Genomic DNA, 20,183 nt, shown 5'->3' with positions numbered 1-20,183 from the left:
GCTTTTTAGTCTTTTGAAAAGACCAATCCTAAAATTAAAAAAAGGACCGGAAGTCGGAAAAACCCATTTCGCCCAAAGCGTTGCAATTTAACCTTTTCGATTTTGGGGTGGTACCGCTCAGCCTTTCTCGCATTTTTATAGGGGAAGGGGGGGGGGGAAACATCCAGCAAGATCTCCAAAACCAAACCGGTTGAACGCCGACCGAATCTGCTCCCTTCTCAAGAAAGTCCTCCTCCTCTGCCCACCATGGTGATGTTCAAGAAGATCAAGACCTTCTCTTTGGCCTTCAGCGAGGCCGACAAAGTCTACAGCAGCGGGGAGAAGGTGGCCGGCCGGGTGACGGTGGAAGTGGCCGAGGTCACCCGCGTCACCTCCGTCAAGATCTTGGCTTGCGGGGTGGCCAAGGTCCTGTGGATCAAAGGACCCCAGCAGTGCAAGCAAGTGATGGAGTACCTGCGCTACGAAGACGTCATCACGCTGGATGACCAGCCCGCCGGTGAGCATCCCTGGGCTTTTTGTTCTGGTGGGTCTGTATCTGGGGGGGTGGGGGGTTGGCTTGGCTTTGGGAAGCCTACAGAAAAGCAATTGAAGCGGAAACCTTTGGTGATCCTCTTGAAAGAATCCCCACTTCCAATCTTACTTTTAACGCCCTTGCTTGGAAGTGAACCGAATGGGATTTGCTCCAAAGAGTGCAAACAACTTTTTCTTCTTTTTTTTACTATTTGTATAAACTTGTGGGTAGAGCTTAACGCTAAGGGTTTTAGTGGTAAGTTGTGAAGAGCTGTGCTGGTCTATTGACTGTTTTTAATAAAGATTGATTGAATGGGGTTTGCTCTGTAAGTCAGTAGATGCAGGGTCGTAGGTTTCGGTTGCACTGCTTGTGGTATGCCTGGGAATCGTCTTCTCAGATGGGTACAGTAACTTTTAGCCAAGCAGAGAGCGTTAACAATTGGGTTTACAGAAAATTAGCAAACTGCTAATTTTCTGTATGTGGTTTGTCTTGTTCGCATGGTATTTTTAGGTTGTGTACCTAGCCCTATTTATTTAGGTTCATCTATGGCCAGCTTTTCTTTCTGGAACTCAAGGTGGATTATAATATACGATTCCATCACCATGCAGCATAAGATGTCTGATAAACAATGGATTAGTATTACAGGACAATAGGGGTCTTGGGAATCTTCTATGAACCTATGTTGTAGAGTTGAGCACATGGCATAGAGATGGGACACAGACACTTTAAAGTTGTGTTTTTAAGGACCCCCCCCCCCTCCCATGAGCCAATCTTATGTGATTACCTGGAGTTAAGTCTGATGGACTAAAATGGGATTTACACTGTGGTTAAATTCCTCATGGAAATAGCGCCTTAGTCTGAGATGTAGCAGGATGCACACTAGGAAACAACATCTAATTTTAAGGCTTGAGTATCAGGAAAAGGAGGAAGCCTGCTAAGTTGAACAAAGGATGCTGGAGTGGGTGGGGTGGATCGTCATCGAATGACGGGCAGCACTTTCTACTGTTATCATGTATGTCCTCTGCTGAATTAGCTTCCATGGGAAAAGAGCAAGTACAGTACATCCCACAAACAGGTGATGCTGTGTGGAGCTGGCTGGGTCGGGCAACAGACATATACTGATAATACAGGGAGCCCCCCCTTCCCCCAGTGTCATAGCTTTCAGATTTGGCTGGTGATCTCTGTGATGAGTGAGCTGGGGCAATGAGAAATTCCTTAGATTGCTGGCTTCTGTGATTCATTCCTTACAGTATTACTTGGAAAGGTGTTCATAGAGGGAGGTAGAGCTCAAAAAAAATGTTGATCTTAATTGCTTGTACTTGTAGTAGACTGAAAGAAGGCATTTCTTGACATTCTGGTGGTTCAACTAAAAATGGGGATATCCTAAAACCCTCGGGGCTAAAATTCCCACACCTGTCTAAGCACTTTGGTAAGGAATTCCTCCTTAACTGGAGTAGCTTGAGCTTCTCCATTGGAGCCAGTATCTGCTGTGTAACAAATAGTAAATCTGTTTTTATCAGGAAGGCTAATGTTTTCTCCCTTTATGATATCTTTTATAGATTCTGATGGCTCTGTGATTCTGAGGCCAGGGAACACCTATGAATACAAGTTTGGATTTGAGCTGCCCCAAGGGTAGGTATTGGCCACATGTGACCACCAAATAACGTCACACAACACAAAATTGCTACCTTCTAAGCTTTCTTTGTCTAATGAACATCTTCTTCTTTTCCCTTCAGACCTCTTGGCACTACCTTCAAGGGGAAGTATGGCTGTGTTGATTATTGGGTGAAGGCTTTCCTGGATCGCCCGTCTTTCCCAACTCAAGAAATAAAGAAACACTTTGAAGTTATGGATCAAATTGACGTCAACACTCCAGACTTGATGGTAATTATCATTGGGGGTGTTACTTTAGTCTTGCAACTCATTTGGCAGCTCACCCACTCGGTCAAGTTTGTTATAGCAGCTTGTATTAAACTGGCTGTCTTTCAGAATCTTCTTAGTGGGCTGATCCAGAATTGCTAGTGGAAATGCCTGTGTGTCTTTGGACCTTTGGCCTGAAATTGAAGTTCATCCAAATGTCTTGTTTCAACGGATGCTTAAAAAGACATTTGTGAACAATGTTACAATTAAAGCTCTAAGTGAGGGACAAACCAGTTAAGGTTGGGCAAAAGGTCAAGCAACCAAGATTTATGTGGACAGGAATGCAGTTTGGAAATAGTGTCTCTGGTCTTACATTTCATTCTCATATCTCTGTGTGCTTCTTTACAGTCACCGGTCTCTGCCAAGAAGGAAAAGAGAGTTTCCTGCATGTTCATTCCTGATGGACACATATCTGTTAGCGCCAGGATTGACCGCAAAGGGTTCTGTGATGGTGAGCTTTGGATCCCTCTCACTTTGGGGAATGGGGGTATTGATGGGAGGAGGGTAGGAATCCTTGTGTACGAGTGCTAAAAGTTAGACAGAACTGTTCCCAATCCAAGCACAGCTCAAGGCTGCAGGTTGGGGAAAAAGCCAGAGTTAACGGGGAGCTTAGACCAGCTCAGGGTAGCTCATTCTAGGAAAAGTCTCATTCAGTTCTAAAGCAGCACTGAACACATAACAAAGAATCTCTTTACAATCTGAAGTTCTAAAGGTCTTCCGTAGCTAAGCTGTTTCTCCAACCTGCTGTTCCAGGTGATGACATCTGCATAAACGCCGACTTCGAGAACACTTGCTCCCGAATTGTGGTGCCTAAGGCAGCCATCATTTCCAAACACACCTACTTGGCCAATGGGCAAACCAAGTTCTTCACCCAGAAGCTGTCCTGTGTCCGAGGCAACCACATCGTCTCCGGCATGTCTGAAACTTGGCGTGGCAAGACTATCCGCGTCCGGAAAATCAAACCATCAATCCTGGGCTGCAACATCTTGCGTGTAGAGTACTTCCTACAGGTGAGGAATCTTGATCCTACAAAGCAACTGCTGTACTTAACATTGTGCTTGAGGGGGTTCCATCAGTCTGTGCCACCTATTCTGAGTCTTATCGCTGAGTTGTGTGCCGTTCATCTTTTGTTAAATCCCAGGAGTCAGGTCATGTCTATATCTGGGGTTGGATTTGAGGCTGGGTTGTGGACCTAAAGCTTGTACTGAATGCAGGGGCTGAAGGCTTGCCTGTACCAGTGCTGCAACAGGCAGACACATTTGGAATTTCCTAGGGAGGGGCTGTGGCTCCGTGGTAAAGCATCTGCTTGGCATGCAGAAGGTCCCAGGTTCAATCCCTGACATCTCCAGTTAAAGGGACTAGGCGAGTAGGCGATGTGAAAGACCTCTGCCTGAGACCCTGGAGAGTCGCTGCCAGTCTGAGTAGACAATACTGGCTTTGATGGACCAAGGGTCTGATTCAGTATAAGGCAGTCTCTTGTGTTCATGTGAGGGTTGTCCCCACCACACTTCACCCATACCACCTCCTCTGTGTGCTTGTTGTATGAGGGCCGAGAAAGGAACTGGAAGAACTTTAGATCTGGATTAAAGGGCCTTATGCAAGGTATTTGCATACAATTGTCAGCACACTAGTTGTTAGGTGCATTTGAATGGGCAGAAGGCAGACCTCTGAAATACTTCCTTTTTTTTGGTGATGGAGTAATGCCTTGGCATGTGTTTAACAGCTTTCAACTTAAACGTGGGCCATCGTTCATCCTTTAAAAAATAAAAGCCGGTTTAGAGATTTCCAGGCAGTTCTCAACGCTGTGTGTCTCAAGATTGAACCTCACCAGTTGTCTTTCTGTTGTTGCAGATCTATGTCAGCGTCCCGGGTTCCAAGAAGATTATCCTGGAGCTGCCCCTCGTCATCGGCAGCAAGTCCTCTGGCATCGGCAGCCGTAGCTCCAGCATGGCCAGCCAGGCTAGTTCTGAGATGAGCTGGGTGGACCTCAACATCCCTGATATGCCAGAAGGTGAGCAGAAGCCTCTTCTGTTTTTTTTTTGGGGGGGGGGAGATTATGGCCCCTAGACTTGGAGTACAGGTTGATGCAAAGGAAGCTGATTGGAGAAAAATACTTTAACCTGATTTTGATTAACCTGTATCTTCTTCCTCTGTAGCACCTCCCTGCTATCTGGACATTGTCCCTGAAGATCACCGCCTGGAGAGTCCTACCGCCCCTCTTATAGATGAGCTGGACAACTCCTTTGACAGCCCCATCTTCATGTATGCACCAGAGTTCAAGTTCATGCCCCCACCAACCTACACAGAGGTGAGGCTTCCTGGATGTTCTAGACTGAAATGCAGCTGCAGAGTAGATGACACCCAGCAGAGTTCTGTCCAAGTCGTAACCTATGCAGTAGCTGGGTTATCCAGTCTTATCTTTAGTTTCTGCATTAGCTCTCCAGAGTTTTTGGCTGTATGTCTGACTTGTGGGCAATTCAGACAAAACAATTTGCCCACTTCTGATATTTAATGAGAATACCCCCCTTGTCTGTCTTTCTAATAAGTCCACACTGAGTGCAAATGAAGGAATACGATGAAGTAGAAATGGGGGTGGGATGAAGGGGTCATGAGTGAAATGAAAGTTGTTTAAGGCAAAATACGTTGAGTTAGGGAGAGATGAGGGGCTGTGGCTCAGTGGTAAAGCATCTGCTTGGCATGTAGAAGGTCCCAGGTTCAATCCCTGACATCTCCAGTTAAAGGGACCAGGCAAATAGGTGATGTGAAAGACCTCTACCTACGACCCTGGAGAGCCGCTGCCGGTCTGAGTAGACAATACTGACTTTGATGGACTAGGGGTCTGATTCAGTATAAGGCAGCTTCATGTGTTCATGTGAGATGTGCCCCCCACTACCAGCACAAGCGTCTGTGTGTTCATTGGGAAGGAAACGTGATCTGATTTTGCAGGCCTCAGGTCTTCATCCTTCCCTTCTTCCTCTCTTCCAGGTGGATCCTTGCATTGCCAACAACAACGTTCAATGAGCACCAGCTAAACGAAGCAACTTTTCACAGTTGTCTTCTCCAGCCTTTTCTGGACTCATTTAAGAATTGCACTCGCAGATTGCGCCAGGCGGAAAATTCCGAAATTTTCTTTTTTTTAAAAAAAGAAGACTTCTTGGTGGCTGGACACTTCGCTGTCTTGCAGGAAACCTAACAGCCATCAGCAAGGAGTAGAATTGCAGGGCTGTTTTCCTTTAATGCCTTTTGTCCAGAGAGACGTGGCGTAGGTTAAGAGAAGCCTCTAAGCGTCAGTGGTGGGTTTTGGCTTCTCTACTCCCTCCCCAAAAAGACTTTAAGAACTTGACCCCCACAAACCATCAGGTGCTGAAATAAAAGTGTTGAAAATAAAACTTTGGGGTAGGAGCAGGTAGGAGTTGTAGAGCGGGGAGCATGTAGTGTTTTCCTGTAGAAGGAGAAAACCAACAGATTAATGATATAGGGGGAATAAAAGACTGAGCAATGAAATGTGGCTGTGTTTGCCACAGATGTATGTATCAATAACTTTAGTATCGGTGATCAAAAGTGTTTTGAACCTTATGATCTAGCTACAGACATTGAGGGCGGCGGGGGGGTTATGTCTGACGATTTCAATGTTAAAACAAGCCTTTTTTCTAGTATGTGTTGCTTTCTGAACAAATTACTTTTTAAGTAACTTAACACTTCATTCTTGGGGGGGGCTTTTATGTGTGGCAAAAGAGTCGTTAGGATGTTTTGTGGGTGTTAAGAGATGCTGGGTTGTCCTGTTTGTGCTAGACGAAGAAGGGGAAGAGTGAAAAGAGGAAAAAATTAGCAGGTGGTAAAAAGTGTTGCTGTTTTATACCAGCGAATACTCCAGGTGGATGAGAGAGCAGCCCCAAAGAAGGGAGGCGAGCTCCTGTTTCTGATTTTTTTTGTATTTCTGAATGTTCTTTTATGTCATCTAACAAGCAACTCGTTCGCTGCTTACAAAAGTAGCTTTCCAAAAGTGGGCAGTTTTGAAAAGCCTCACAGCTGACCCATTTACGTAGCACTTAATTTCCTTTATTTATGTTTTAACTTGACATCTCCTTAAGTATACACAAGCCAACGGTTTTGTAAGGGAGAAGAATCACTATGCCTGTGTTCTTATTTTTGTATCTCTGGTTTTGTTTTTGTTTTTTGTCTTGTATTATGTGGATAAACCAGTGTTGATACCCGGGGTGGTGGTGGTGAGAACAGTTCAGCAGCAGCCTCTCACAGTGCAGGGATGAAATCTGAGGCCTTGAAGGAGGGCATCTTCCTTGTGTCTTCCTGTCTGCAGTGAGAACTCGTGCATTCCCCTTGGCTGCCTTGGTGTCAAAATCTCCAGCAATATCTAAATGCACTAGACCAAAGACCAACGGTGCCAAACAGCTCTTTACTTCCAAGCGTAGCTGACGGACAGTAAAAGCCATACGCCTCAACCATGGCTGAAGGCTGACTTAAAATCAAAGTGCAAACTATTTTGTTTCTGGGCTGCTCTTTGATCAACTAGTTCCCTACCACCACCACCAAGCACTTGGTTTATCCCCCACTGACAGAGTAAAATGCACTTTCTTTTTTCAAAAATGTATTAATCGCACTGCATATCCAGAGTGTTAACCAATTCCTGGCTTTGTCTCCCCGCAAAGTACTGTGGTTGGTAAAAAGATACCGTCTAAACGATGGTCAGACACAAAGTTGAGTGTACTGACTTTCTTTTTCTACTGTGGATTTATTTTCTGTGTATTTTTGCTTTTTGTATGGGTTTGAAAATTTAATTATATTTTGTACTATTGTCCTTCTACTGAAAGCCCCCTTTGGGGTACTGTTTTTAATAAAGTTTTTCAAAACTTAAAGCGGCTAACTTCTCATGTGGTCTCTTTCACTGGGACAGGGCATCCATCACCATCCCTGAGTTCTGTGTGTCATGCAAGGCACAAGTGGGTTTTCCGAAGTGTATGTGTTCTGCATAAATTACAAATGACTTTAATCTGAAATAATTCACAGTGGGCAGCCGTGTTAGTCTGTCTGCAGTAGTAGAAAAGAGCAAGAGTCCAGTAGCACCTTAAAGACTAACAAAAATATTTTCTGGCAGGGTATGAGCTTTCGTGAGCCACAGTATCTGAAGAAGTGAGCTGTGGCTCACGAAAGCTCATACCCTGCCAGAAAATATTTTTTGTTAGTCTTTAAGGTGCTACTGGACTCTTGCTTTAATCTGAGAGGTGGAGAAGAACAAACTGGGAAAGGGCTATGTGTGTGTGTGGGGGGGGTGCAGCATATGTAAAGAAACTTACTGAACGCCATGGAAAGTTAGCACTTCCCCCATTTCTTTCTAAGCTTTAAAAGTAGAGCTCCAGCATGGTGTAGTGGTTAAGAGCAGTGGGCTCTGATCTGGAGAACCGGGTTTGATTCCCCACTCCTCCACATGAGCGGCGGACGCTAATCTGGTGAACTGGATTGGGTTCCCCACTCCACATTAAGCCAGCTGGGTGATCTTGGGCTAGTCACAGGTCTCTTAGGACTCTCTCAGCCCCACCTACCTCACAGGGTTTCTGTTGTGGGGAAGGGAAGACTATATTGTAAGCCAGCTTGATTCTTCCTTAAGCAGTAGAGAAAGTCGGCATATAAAAATCAACTTCTTCCATAGTGAAGTTCCTAGTCCACACCAGTGATTATTGCTCCCAGGCCTGGTTCCACATGAGATGGGTCTTTCATGATGAAGCATTCCTAATATACTCATTATTGTAGGGGTCCACTTTTAAGTCCACAGAGGGTTGTTCTTGGCAGATAGCTGTCCATGAGGCTGTTGCCTCATCAGTTCCCCTTGTGCGGACTCTGGATGTCATGCTTGATGACTGCCCATGTACTTGACAGACTCTGTCTCGTTTGATGTCATATATGGATACCATTGATGCCAGTAGCCTAAGACCTGTCCTGCAGCAGCACCCACTCACTGGTGTGGTTCTGATTGAAACACCAAGGACTCCTGAATACATGAAGCTGCCTTATACTGACCCTTGGTCCATCAAAGTTGGTATTGTCTACTCAGACGGGCAGTGGCTCTCCAGGGTCTCAAGCTGAGGTCTTTCACATCACCTCCTTGCCTAGTCCCTTTAACTGGAGATGCCGGGGATTGAACCTGGGACCTTCTGCATGCCAAGCAGATGATCTACCACTGAGCCACAGCCCCACCCCAAGGAGGCAAATTGAATTAGCAGGAGAATGGTTTGTTCGTTACAAGTGCATAGCTTGGAATGGTAAAGCAGCACAGTCTCTTCTAGACCAATTAATGCAGCCTCAATAATCAGGAAACAATTCCTGCAACCCCTCTACCCCTACCCACATGTATCTGCTACCAACAAAGTGAGATGCTTGACATTCAAACCAAGCTCTTGTATGTATTTTGAAATATTTATATCCCATGCTGTTAGCACAAAGGCTCCTGAGCCCAGCTCCTTAGCCATCCAAAGTCACAAATCAGAAAGGGATCGGAAAAACACAGCAGCAGCAAGCACAGCGCGCAAAAATTATCGCAAAAGGTCCAGGCCAAAGAGATCACACAGCAGCTGCTGCTAGAGGACAGGAAACTTGCTGTGGGTTTGCAGAAAAGCAGAACAGAAACATCTTCCCTCCTGTGCAGCTAATCCAACCTGTGAGTGATCTAGTCTAGCGCAATATCTGCTCGTTTACAGCTGATGAGATCCTTCCCAAGTCAGCTACACTGTGGTCCTTTTCACCTGGGGTCTTCTTCTGGGAGAGGCTGTGGCTCAGTTTAACTGGAGATGCCGGGAATTGAACCTGGGGCCTTCTGCATGCCAAGCAGATGCTCTGCCACTGAGCCACAGCCCAGCAAACACAGGCTCCGCCATCATTCAGCCCTGGCCTCTCCCCTGGGAATCGACGCAGCCATAATGATCAAACTCAGCTTAGAGGTGAAAGGATATTCTTAAGGATGGGCGGTGATCAGAGTCCAGCTTATGGGGCAACACAGGGGAGTCCATAAATGTGGGGAAAGTCTATAAAAGGGTGTGTGGGGGGGTGATTTCTCTGGCTGCTCCATCCTGGCAACCGTGTTATTGACCAGCTGCCAAACTCTAGTAAGGGAAACAAACCAACCTAATCTGAAAGCTGCCTGAGATAAGGCGGATAAAATCTCGCAATCAGAGCAGAGGGCAGCGGCTTGCAATCGAACAAGTGATAGAGAGGGCCAGCCGTGTTTGCTCTAATACAGTGGTTCCCAACCTTTTTTTGACCAGGGACCTCTAGGACTTTTCTGTTCGGTGCAGGGACCCCAAGGTCCAAAATAAAAATTCTGAGAATTTGAAAATAAACTTTAATCATAACTGTTAGTTAAACATTAAACTTAGAATAATATTTGAATATATATTTTTATAATAGAGAACTTTTAATTGAAAATATTAATTTATTATGGGTTTATAACTTTGTTTCGCGGACCTTAATTTAGTTCTCGCGGACCCCTGGGGGTCCATGGACCCCTGGTTGGGAACCAGTGCTCTAATGGCTCTGCTGGGAGGGCCTGGATAAGGGGAAGTTCCAACAGGCCAACATATGCGAGAAGGAGATAAAGAAGAGCGTCTCTGCTGTCTTATGGAAGCGCAGTTTCCTCATCTCTGCATAGCCCAGCAAAGCTGCTGAGACATCAACTGTTTGGTTTCGAACCCGTCAGCTTCCGCAAAGGAACGAGTCTACGCAATGCTCAGCCCCTTGCGGCACAGCTAGGGTTGCCAACCTCCAGGTACTGGCTGGAGATCTCCTGCTATTACAACTGATCTCCAGTCGAATAGCCGATAGAGATCAGTTCCCCTGGAGAAAATGGCCGCTTTGGCCATTGGACTCCATGGCATTGAACTCCTCCTTTGGAATATTGAGTGCAGTTCTGGTCACCGCATCTCGAAAAGAACATGGAAAAAGTAGAGAAGAAGGCAACCAAGATGATCAAAGGGTTGGAGCACCTTTCCCGCAAGGAAAGACTGAAGAGTCTGGGATTTTTCAGTGTAGAAAAGAGACAACTAAGGGGGGACATGATAGAGGTTTATAAAATTATGCACAGGGTAGAGAGAGTAGGCAGAGATAACCTTTTCTCCCTCTCCCAAAATGCTAATGAAATACCAATGAAGTTGATGGTCAGTAGATTCAGGGTAGACAAAAGGAAATACTTCCTTACTCAAGGAGCGATTAAAATGTGGAATTCACTGCCAGAGGATGTAGTGATGACCACAGGCACATATGGATTTAAAAGTGGATTAGATAGATTCATAGAGGTCTATCAGCAGCTTCTAGCCATTGGGATTAAAGGGAACCTCCATGTTCAGAGGCAGTAAACCTCTGAGTACCAGTGCCCCAAGGCAACATCAGGGGAATGCCTCATCTTCTATGCACTGTTGTTGGACCTCCAAATGAACGGGCTGGGCACTGTGTGAGCCAGGATGCTGGACGAGATGGACAACTGGTCTGGTCCATCAGGGCTCTCTGTCTTTTTAAAAAGAAATCAAGTGGCAGCAACTTGCTTATAAATGCAAAGAGGGGGCTGCTAACACGTGGACCAGGGAGCAAACGTGTCGGGCCACAAGACATTGAACTTTGTACAGCATGCTTTGAAGATCTGGCCCTGCCAATGGGGAGAATTTGATACTGCTGCTTAAATAAGCAGTTCGGACAGGCCTGTGCCAGCCAAAAGCACCCCAGTTAGGCTGTAGAACAGGTGGGGCGTTCTATAAGCCAACCAGGGTAAAGGCAAGACAGAGGGGAGGGTAAGGGTGGGTAGGATTTAAGCTTAATCTAAGGGGTCACCCTCAAGATCTGGGTACCCAAGATTGGGTGAAAAGAAATTATATATAAGTCTATGTATAAATACTGAAAGTATAATTTATTAGAAGCGCTATGTAAAATTTAAAATTATTTAAAAGCAGTCTGCTTTACTAGGTTGATACCTGCACACATAGTATATGAGAGACTTATACTAATCAGTATTACAACAAGAACCTATTATACCAGATGTTTGAGTAATTGGGAATAGAATTTACAATATATACACATGCCTAGTTGGATTTGAACTGTTTGTATTTGTATTCATTAATGTATTTCTGTAAATGTGTGCAGGTTTAAGAAAAGGTTTTAATTAACCACTGATGAAGGCCCCATAGGCCGAAACGCATTTGGTATGTGGTTACAGTTATCAACCTCAGGATATGCCACTGTGCTATTTTAATGCTTTTAAATAATTTTAAATTTTACATAGCGCTTCTAATAAATTATACTTTCAGTATTTATACATAGACGTATATATAATTTCTTTTCAACGAACCTTGGGTACCCAGCTGTTGTTTTTAGGTTGGGTTTTATTCCCCTCCTTTTTTTTCTTCCGTCACCCTCAAGATGCCACAGGGGCAACTGGCATTCAGGTGGCACTCAGTCTGGAAAGACTGCCAGGCAAAGCATTTTAAGCAGAAGCTGGAGGGACAGATTGGGTTTCGAATCCAAGAGCAAATTCAGCTGTTGGTCAGAGCAGAAGAAGCGAAGAGGTGCTGGGCTCAGGCCTCATCCCTCTGACCTCGAAGCACCCAAATTCCATATTTATGCAGACAGACTAAGTCTAAAGTTATGTAGAACCTTTATGCATGCAAGTTTGAATAGCCCTTTTCCAATGGGTAGGGTGACCAGGCCCCTCTTCACCACCGGCGGGAGGTTTTTGGGGCGGAGCCTGAGGAGGGCGGTATTTGAGGAGGGGAGGGACTTCAGTGCCATAGAGTCCAATTGCCAAAGCGGCCATTTTTTCCAGGTGATTTCTATCGGCTGGAGATCAGTTGTAACAGCAGGAGATCTCCTGCCACCACCTGGAGGTGGGCAACCCTACCAAATGGCCATCTGCTAGGGATTCCCTTTTCAGACTGGCTATGCCCCTGCCCTCTTCAGCAGTGGGCTCCTTGGTACATATCCTTTTGCAGTGCCCTTATGTGTCCCAATTTAGGCGAAAATGGATTATTTCAACAGTATCTTTCCCATGTACCAAGGTATTCAGGACAGCTTGCACAATTATAAACCTCCACATGTCCTCCCCTATTTTTCTAGCCAGAAAAGTGCCAAACTCTTTAGCCCCTCCTCATAGGACAGTTGTTCCAATCCTGGGACACTGGAAAGACGTGCAAAACAGAACTCCAAAGACCTGTTTTTATTTCGTTGCATGCGTGCTCTGGAGAGCGACATCTGGCAACGGGCCGGCCTCCTTCACACCCAGTGGGAGAGAGCTGTAAAAAAATAAAGCATGAAGGCAGAATAGAGGTCATGGCGCTCTGAGGGCCTGCAGAACTGTACCTGTAATTACCTTCTTGTGATTCAAGTCTAGGGTTAATGACTGTAACGAAAACATCACATGAATGCAAAGGAAGGCTGGTGAAGAAATGAAAGGAATTTTCCATTGAAAGACCCATCTCCAAACTTGTAGTTAACCTCCCCGCTGGCGCCATTCTTGCCCTTCCCTGCCTCTGCAAATGCCTCCTGCGGAAACCGGCGAGTCCTAAAGATTTGCACACCGCAACCTGAAAGCCAGAGCTCGCTCCACGAGCCGGTTCCTCAGGACGATGTCAAGTTTCCCTCTGAGCATAAGCAGAGTGTCTTTTCCGCAACCCTGTGTAACAGCCACTGCTTCATTTTGTTTTCAGTTAGGCATCGGTTTGCCAGGCCCCTTTTTGCCACCAGTGGGAGGTTTTGGGGGCACAACCTGAGGAGGGTGGGGTTTGGGGAGGGGAGGGACTTCAATGCCATAGAGTCCAATTGACAAAGCAGCCATTTTCTCCAGGGGAACTGATCTCTATTGGCTGGGGATCAGTTGTAATGGAAGGAGATCTTCTGCTATTACCTGGAGGTTGGCAACCCTAGTTAGGCACCTAGGCAATCCAGATTTTGCACCAAGATTCCCAGGGGAACTGATCTCTATTGGCTGGGGATCAGTTGTAATGGAAGGAGATCTTCTGCTATTACCTGGAGGTTGGCTACCCTAGTTAGGCACCTAGGCAATCCAGATTTTGCACCAAGATTCCCAGACCTATATAAATATCACAAATGTGCAGATTTCAGAATTCCCTCCGCTTTTGTATAATTATTTTTACATCTCTTTTTAATTCCAAGGAGTTGTGCAGTACAGGCCTGCTCCTAAAAATAAGCAATCTGAATCATCCCACCCTTCTGGTTTCTAAAACTTCACCAACACACTTTCCATCCCATTTTTGCAACCATAAGGGCTAGAAGCTTGAAAGAAAGAAAGAAAGAAAGAAAGAAAGAAAGAAAGAAAGAAAGAAAGAAAGAAAGAAAGAAAGAAAGAAAGAAAGAAAGAAAGAAAGAAAGAAAGAAAGAAAGAAAAAATCTAGGAAGTCCACTCTCATACTTTTTTCTTGCCGTCCTGCAGAATCACAGAAAACATTTGACAATTGGGTATCTGGGGATTTTCCAGATAGGGCTTCCTCTCCTTTCCCACCACGTCCTTGTCTCTAATAAATAGAGTCCCCCTTTTTCAGAAGATTCTGGTAATGACTTTTAAAAATATTCTCAATGTACGTTGTTTTCACCTGGATCTCCAGTAATGAAATATCTATGCCATCCAATTAACTTGATGGGCAGCCAACTTCTGGACACAAACAGTATGAAACAAAGTCCTTCTTTGCTAGGGTTGCCAACCTCCAGATGAGGCCTAGAGGTGCTTCCAGAATTATGGCTGATCTCCAGTCTAGAAATGTTACTTCTTCTGGAGAAAATGGTGCTTTGAAGGGTGGACTCATGAATGGCATTATATTCCTGTCTTCCCCAGACCCTGCCTTCCACAGGTTTCACCCCCAAATCTCTAGGAGTTTCCCAAGCCAGAGTTGGCAATCCTATTTCTTTGCACGATGCACAATGAATTTGGGGAACTTCCTGCCACGAGATGTAGTGACAGCTTCTCGCTCAGACCACTTAATAAGAGGAACAGACAAGTGTAGAAATAGATGAGTGCATCAGTGGCTGTTAACCATGATGGTTAAGTGGAACTTCCATGTTTAGAGGCAGTATATCTCTGAATGCCAGTTGCTGGGGGGCATCAGGGGGAGGCTTTGGACTCTATGCCCTATTTGTTTGGTCATCCAGGACATCTGATTGGCCACTGCATGGAAATAGGATGCTGGACTGGAAGGACCTTTTGCCTGACACAGCAGAACTCTTCTTCTCCAGAGGTTCTGTTTTCATCCTGAAATTTTTGAAGGGTATGCAACTATTGTATACAGAGGCAGCTGATAAGGCAAGCCGGGGGTAATGAGTACCCTCCCTAGGATTATTCAGTCCCTATTAGCCAGGTTGAGAGGGGGTATTTTTGAAGTAATGTATACTCAGTCAGCACACAAGAAGATGCTTGTAAATCAGAGCTAGCTGTTTACTCATACCAGCTGTCTGGGAAAGTGGGGTGGGAGTTTTATTCTATACAGACATGCGCACTAGTAGCCAGAGATCTTTCCTGGAAGTTGTTTACTTCCCCAGAGGCAAAATGGAGATCTGACAAGCTGTGGGGTGGGATCTGTGACCTCTTACCACCCTACAAGGAGATGGCATTAGGCTCCCTAGCGGGGATTGAAAACACCCCTGGCAGGCAAATCCATTCCTAAACAAAACACACACATATATAGGAGCCGGCAGATCCTACCTTGTTGCTGTGCTAGGCAGAAAAGGGCTTAACGCTGAAACAGGGGGCTCAGAGGGCAAAGCTTGGTTTTAAAATAGAAGTCACAAGAATAGAGGGTGTGTTTGTGAACCACGAAGAGACACATTTCAGTCGATGTCAGAGAACGCTAGCTTATTTCATTCGGAACATTTAACTTATGTTAAAGTTCAGATTTTAAGTCATGAGTGTAATCAAATAAGGAAGGAAGGAAGGGAGGGAGGGAGGGAGGGAGAGAGAAAGAGAGAAAGAGAAAGAGAAAGAGAAAGAAAGAAAGAAAGAAAGAAAGAAAGAAAGAAAGAAAGAAAGAAAGAAAGAAAGAAAGAAAGAAAGAAAGAAAAGCTTCTTTTGCATAACACTAATGAAGGAAGGAAGGAAGGAAGGAAGGAAGGAAGGAAGGAAGGAAGGAAGGAAGGAAGGAAGAAAGAAAGAAAGAAAGAAAGAAAGAAAGAAAGAAAGAAAGAAAGAGAGAGAGAGAGAGAGAGAAGCTTCTTTTGCATAACACTAACCAAGGAAGGAAGGAAGGAAGGAAGGAAGGAAGGAAGGAAGGAAGGAAGGAAGAAAGAAAGGAAGAAAGGAAGAAAGAAAGAAAGAAAGAAAGAAAGAAAGAAAAGCTTCTTTTGCATAACACTAACCAAGGAAGGAAGGAAGGAAGGAAGGAAGGAAGGAAGGAAGGAAGGAAGGAAGGAAGGAAGGAAGAAAGAAAGAAAGAAAGAAAGAAAGAAAGAAAGAAAGAAAGAAAGAAAGAAAGAAAGAAAGAGAGAGAGAGAGAGAGAGAGAGAGAGAGAAGCTTCTTTTGCATAACACTAACCAAGGAAGGAAGAAAAAGAAAGAAAGAAAGAAAGAGAGAGAAAGAGAAAGAAAGAAAGAAAGAAAGAAAGAAAGAAAGAAAGAAAGAAAGAAAGAAAGAAAGAAAGAAAGAAAGAAAGAAAGAAAAGCTTCTTTTGCATAACACTAAAAATATCACAGTAACATAATGCTAGGCAACAGATTTGAAGAGCATAAGTTTTATACCCTCCAGTGTTTCACTGAAGACAAACGTAGTGGTGGAAAGCGCCCCACGGAGTTTTCCAGTCAAGAGACATCAGAGAGGGCTTGCCATTGTCTGCCTCTGCCTAGACCGGCGCCTTGGTGGTCTCCCTTCCAAATAGCAACCAGGGCTGACTCTCCTTAGCAGCCAAGATCTGACTAGATTGGGCTAGTCTGGGGCCATCCAAATCAGGGTAATGACCATACAGATGTCCTAGTAGCCCCCAATTCTCATCCCAATGGTCATTGGGCCCTCACAAACTACTACCCGTTGCTAGGGGGCTCTGCTCCTCTGTCAGCAGTGTAGGTTTGCTCTCTGCAGTAGGCTGTTGATTTAAAATTGAGAGGGGGGCTGCTTTTTAGGTTACAGAGAGGGCCTGTTCTCTGCCAAGCCAACCCAAGCGGCCACATAGGTAGGGTTGCCATCCTCCAGGTGGGGCCTGGAGACCTCCCAGAATTACAACTGACGACAGAGATTTGTTCCCCTCAAGAAAACGGCTCCTTTGGAGCATGTTGTTTCTTTCTTTCTTTCTTAAAAGGTATGTGAATATCACAATGAAGGTTACATTTTATTGTCCTGATAAAATGTTTTGATAATGAATTACAAGGCCAATAACTTAATGAAAAACAAGGTTATGAAAGTACAGCAGAGATCATTCCTGACCGAGCAAATAATATGAATCATCTTCTCCTTGGCTGAAAATTCAGTTAATACAAAGGAACACTACTTTTGGCAGCACCTAACTTGCGAGCTTTTTGAGTACCACAGAGCTCTTCATCGAGCCAAGGAATCCCACGAAACTCAAAAGGATGTACATGTGGTCCAGATCAGCAGCTGCTGTCCTTCGGAAGTGAGACAGCCATCAGCGTGAACATTAAAAAAAAAAAATGTCCACGTGTTTTATTCCTGGCTTTCAAAAATAAAGAGACTCATACCATTTCCTTGCCCGTTTTATCATTTTTTATATGTAGGGCAGATGACGGCACTGTTTATTGACATTAAACACTGTTCTACTTCACTTCCCTGGAGTCAACAACAATTTCCCTTAGGACCGGCTGGCGTTCTGCCTGCTGATGGAACGACCAATTTTGACTGGGCATCTTTAACAAGCTTTTTCACCGCAGCACTAACTCCGGGGTGTGTGGGCCGACTGGCCTCAATTGGGGGGGGGGGGGTCATTGCAGTTGTGGTGTACCAGGGTTTGACTTAAAGTTTCAGTTTTGCAGCTGCCTCCTTGGTTGCTAAGGTTGCCAACCTCCAGGGACTAGCTGGTGATCTCCTGCTGTTACAACTGATCTCCAGCCTGGAGGAAATGGCCGCTTTGGCCATTGGACTCTATGGCATTGAAGCCCCTCCCCAAACCCCACCCTCCTCAGGCTCCACCCCAAAAACCTCCCGCCAGTGGGGAAGAGGGACCTGGCAACCCTATTGGTTGCTCCTGGAAAAAGACTTAAAACCTCACAATAAGAGTCGAACCAGAGGGAGGGGGTTTTCTGCTTGCTACTGGCTTGCCCCAGGGCCACCCAGTAGGGTTGCCAGGTCCCCCCCCCCGGCCACCAGTTGGGGGTGGGGGGTAAGGTTGCCAGATCCAGATTGGGAAACTCCTGGAGATTTGAGGGTGGAGCTTGGGGAGAACAGGGAGCTCAGCAGGGTTGTGATGCCATAGATAGAGTCCACCCTCCAAAGCATCCATTTTTTCAGGGGAACTGATCTTTGTAGTCTGGAGATGAGCTGTAACTCTGGGAGATCCCCAGGTCTCATTTGGAGGCTGGCATCCCTATCACCAAGCACAGTGCCATACACCACTATGCCCCCACCCCTGGATCTGCCAGAAGCTCCTTTTAGCTCCCAGGTACTTCTGTTGATCCACCAGGTGCCCTCCTATGGCTCTGCCCCAACCAGGCACCATTAGACTCCACCCCTCCACCCCCTGATCTAGCAGGCATTCTCCCTTAGATCCAAGGCTCCACTCCCTCCCACCTGAACCACAGACCTCACACTCCTAATTGTGGCCCCAGCTTATGTTGGAAATGGCTGGACCTTTCCCCCCAGTGACTCGACCTCTCTTCAGGGTATGTACACTCATACCAGTTTCATAGCTACTAAGCAAGTTTCCTGGGGGTTCTGGGATTTTACAAAAACTTGCCAGACTAGAGGAACAAAGTGGAGCCAAAGAAACTGGAAAGCTGTTCTGTGGACAGCTACAGTTCTTTGGTTAAAGCACCTTCCGATCTCATAAGAACATAAGAAAAGCCATGCTGGATCAGACCAAGGCCCATCAAGTCCAGCCGTCTGTTCACAGTAGCCAACCAGGTGCTTCTAGGAAGCCCACAAGCAAGACGACTGCAGCAGCACCATCCTGCCTGTGTTCCACAGCACCTCATATCATAGGCATGCTCCTCTGCTCCTGGAGAGAATAGGTATGCATCATGACTAGTATCCATTTTTATTAGCAGTGATGAATAGCCCTCTCCTCTATGAACACGTCCATCTTAAATGTTATTGCTTCTCCACAGGCGAAAGAAAGAAAGAAAGAAAGAAAGAAAGAAAGAATGAGCCATCCATTATCTAGCACTTCACACCAAAATGGCAGCTAGCGAGAGATGTTTTCACATATTTCTTTTCCTGACACAAAGCCAATTCGGGCAAGGGTCAGGAGCATTGTTTTCTCCAGCGAATGAACGTTGCTCCAAAGGGGCTGTAGAGTTTCCAACTGTGTGACCAGTTCCTTCCTCCCAAGAGACTTGCCGCCCTGTGAGTGCACGGGTCTATTTTCCCTGTCGCAAGACACAATTAATTACCAATACACTCTGGGCCAGAGTTACAGTATGAGCTCATTGCTTAAGATGGCCACTCCATCACTAACCTTGTCAGTCGTTGGGTAACACACTAGTTAAGGAACAAACTTTAATTAAAGGTTTCCAAGTGGTCACCACAGCTTCCAAGCACAGATCTTAAAAACAGCAGAGTGTTAAGCTGCAGTACTGCAGTCCAAAGCTCTGCTCACGACCTGAGTTCGATCCCGACAGAAGTTGGTTTCAGGTAGCCGGCTCAAGGTTGACTCAGCCTTCCATCCTTCCGAGGTCGGTCAAATGAGTACCCAGCTTGCTGGGGGTAAAGGGAAGATGACTGGGGAAGGCACTGGCAAACCACCCCGCAAACAAAATTCTGCCTAGAAAACGTCGGGATGTGACGTCTCCCCATGGGTCAGGAATGACCTGGTGCTTGCACAGGGGACCTTTACCTTTAGGGATGGTTCTATAATCATTACACTTAAAAGGCCACAGTCAAAGTTGTCTGAATGCCACCCTTCAAATCAAATTAATATTCTGCCCAGTTAACCCAAATTCTCCACCGGTCCCATTGAGGTTACCGCTACGAACTAAACAAGTTAAGCGTGCTTGTGTAAGTTTTCGAGGTGCGTAATTTGTTTTGCAAAGGACTGGACAGGATGCTAAAACTTCTGCTCTGTGGATCCTCGCTACACATCCGGATGGTCAGCTCCCACGCATCTCCAGCTACTGCCGTTTTCATTCATAGCATCTGAAGAAGTGGGCTCAATGAAAGCTTTTGCTTGACATAAAATTGTGCTACTCTTCTAGGCACCATGGGCTTGTGGTTTCAATAGGGATTGTCCACAAACTTTGCAACATAAGGGCTAGAAACTTGGTTTTTTACAGGAAGGAAGGAAGGAAGGAAGGAAGGAAGGAAGGAAGGAAGGAAGGAAGGAAGGAAGGAAGGAAGGAAGGAAGGAAGAAAGAAAGAAAGAAAGAAAGAAAGAAAGAAAGAAAGAAAGAAAGAAAGAAAGAAAGAAAGAAAGAAATTCAGCAAGGTTGCTATAGTGCCTGCCCTCCAACCATAAGTGAAGGGCCAGGGGTCCTGGGGGAATCAAAATGCTCTTCTCAGTCCTTTGCTTCTCCTGTACCCATATAGCAGTTGCTTGGCATTAAGGACAAAACCCATGGGGGAAGGGGGAATCACAGAGCTACACAGAATGTGCATTT

The 20,183-nt window shown here is 45.5% G+C and overlaps 1 protein-coding gene across 1 annotated transcript; it reads left to right on the top strand.

The window, feature by feature from the left end:
• The first annotated feature begins 241 nt into the window (after positions 1-241).
• Positions 242-5,563, top strand: TXNIP (thioredoxin interacting protein). The gene is made up of 8 exons (XM_056853810.1): positions 242-496; positions 2,071-2,143; positions 2,248-2,395; positions 2,780-2,882; positions 3,185-3,441; positions 4,283-4,442; positions 4,588-4,739; positions 5,417-5,563. The coding sequence occupies exons 1-8, from the start codon at positions 247-249 to the stop codon at positions 5,450-5,452; spliced, it is 1,179 nt and encodes a 392-aa protein (XP_056709788.1). The 5' UTR covers positions 242-246; the 3' UTR covers positions 5,453-5,563.
• Positions 5,564-20,183: the final 14,620 nt, after the last annotated feature.

The sequence above is a fragment of the Euleptes europaea genome, chromosome 7, assembly GCF_029931775.1.
Source record: "Euleptes europaea isolate rEulEur1 chromosome 7, rEulEur1.hap1, whole genome shotgun sequence".
Taxonomy (NCBI): Eukaryota; Metazoa; Chordata; class Lepidosauria; order Squamata; family Sphaerodactylidae; genus Euleptes; species Euleptes europaea.
This window is presented reverse-complemented; position numbering and strand designations above follow the sequence as displayed.

Coding starts and splice junctions, on each gene's coding strand:
- TXNIP (XM_056853810.1), top strand. CDS start 247: ATGGTGATGTTCAAGAAGATCAAGACCTTCTCTTTGGCCTTCAGCGAG. Junction 2,396..2,779: donor TCAACACTCCAGACTTGATG/GTAATTATCATT, acceptor GCTTCTTTACAG/TCACCGGTCTCTGCCAAGAA. Junction 3,442..4,282: donor GTGTAGAGTACTTCCTACAG/GTGAGGAATCTT, acceptor CTGTTGTTGCAG/ATCTATGTCAGCGTCCCGGG.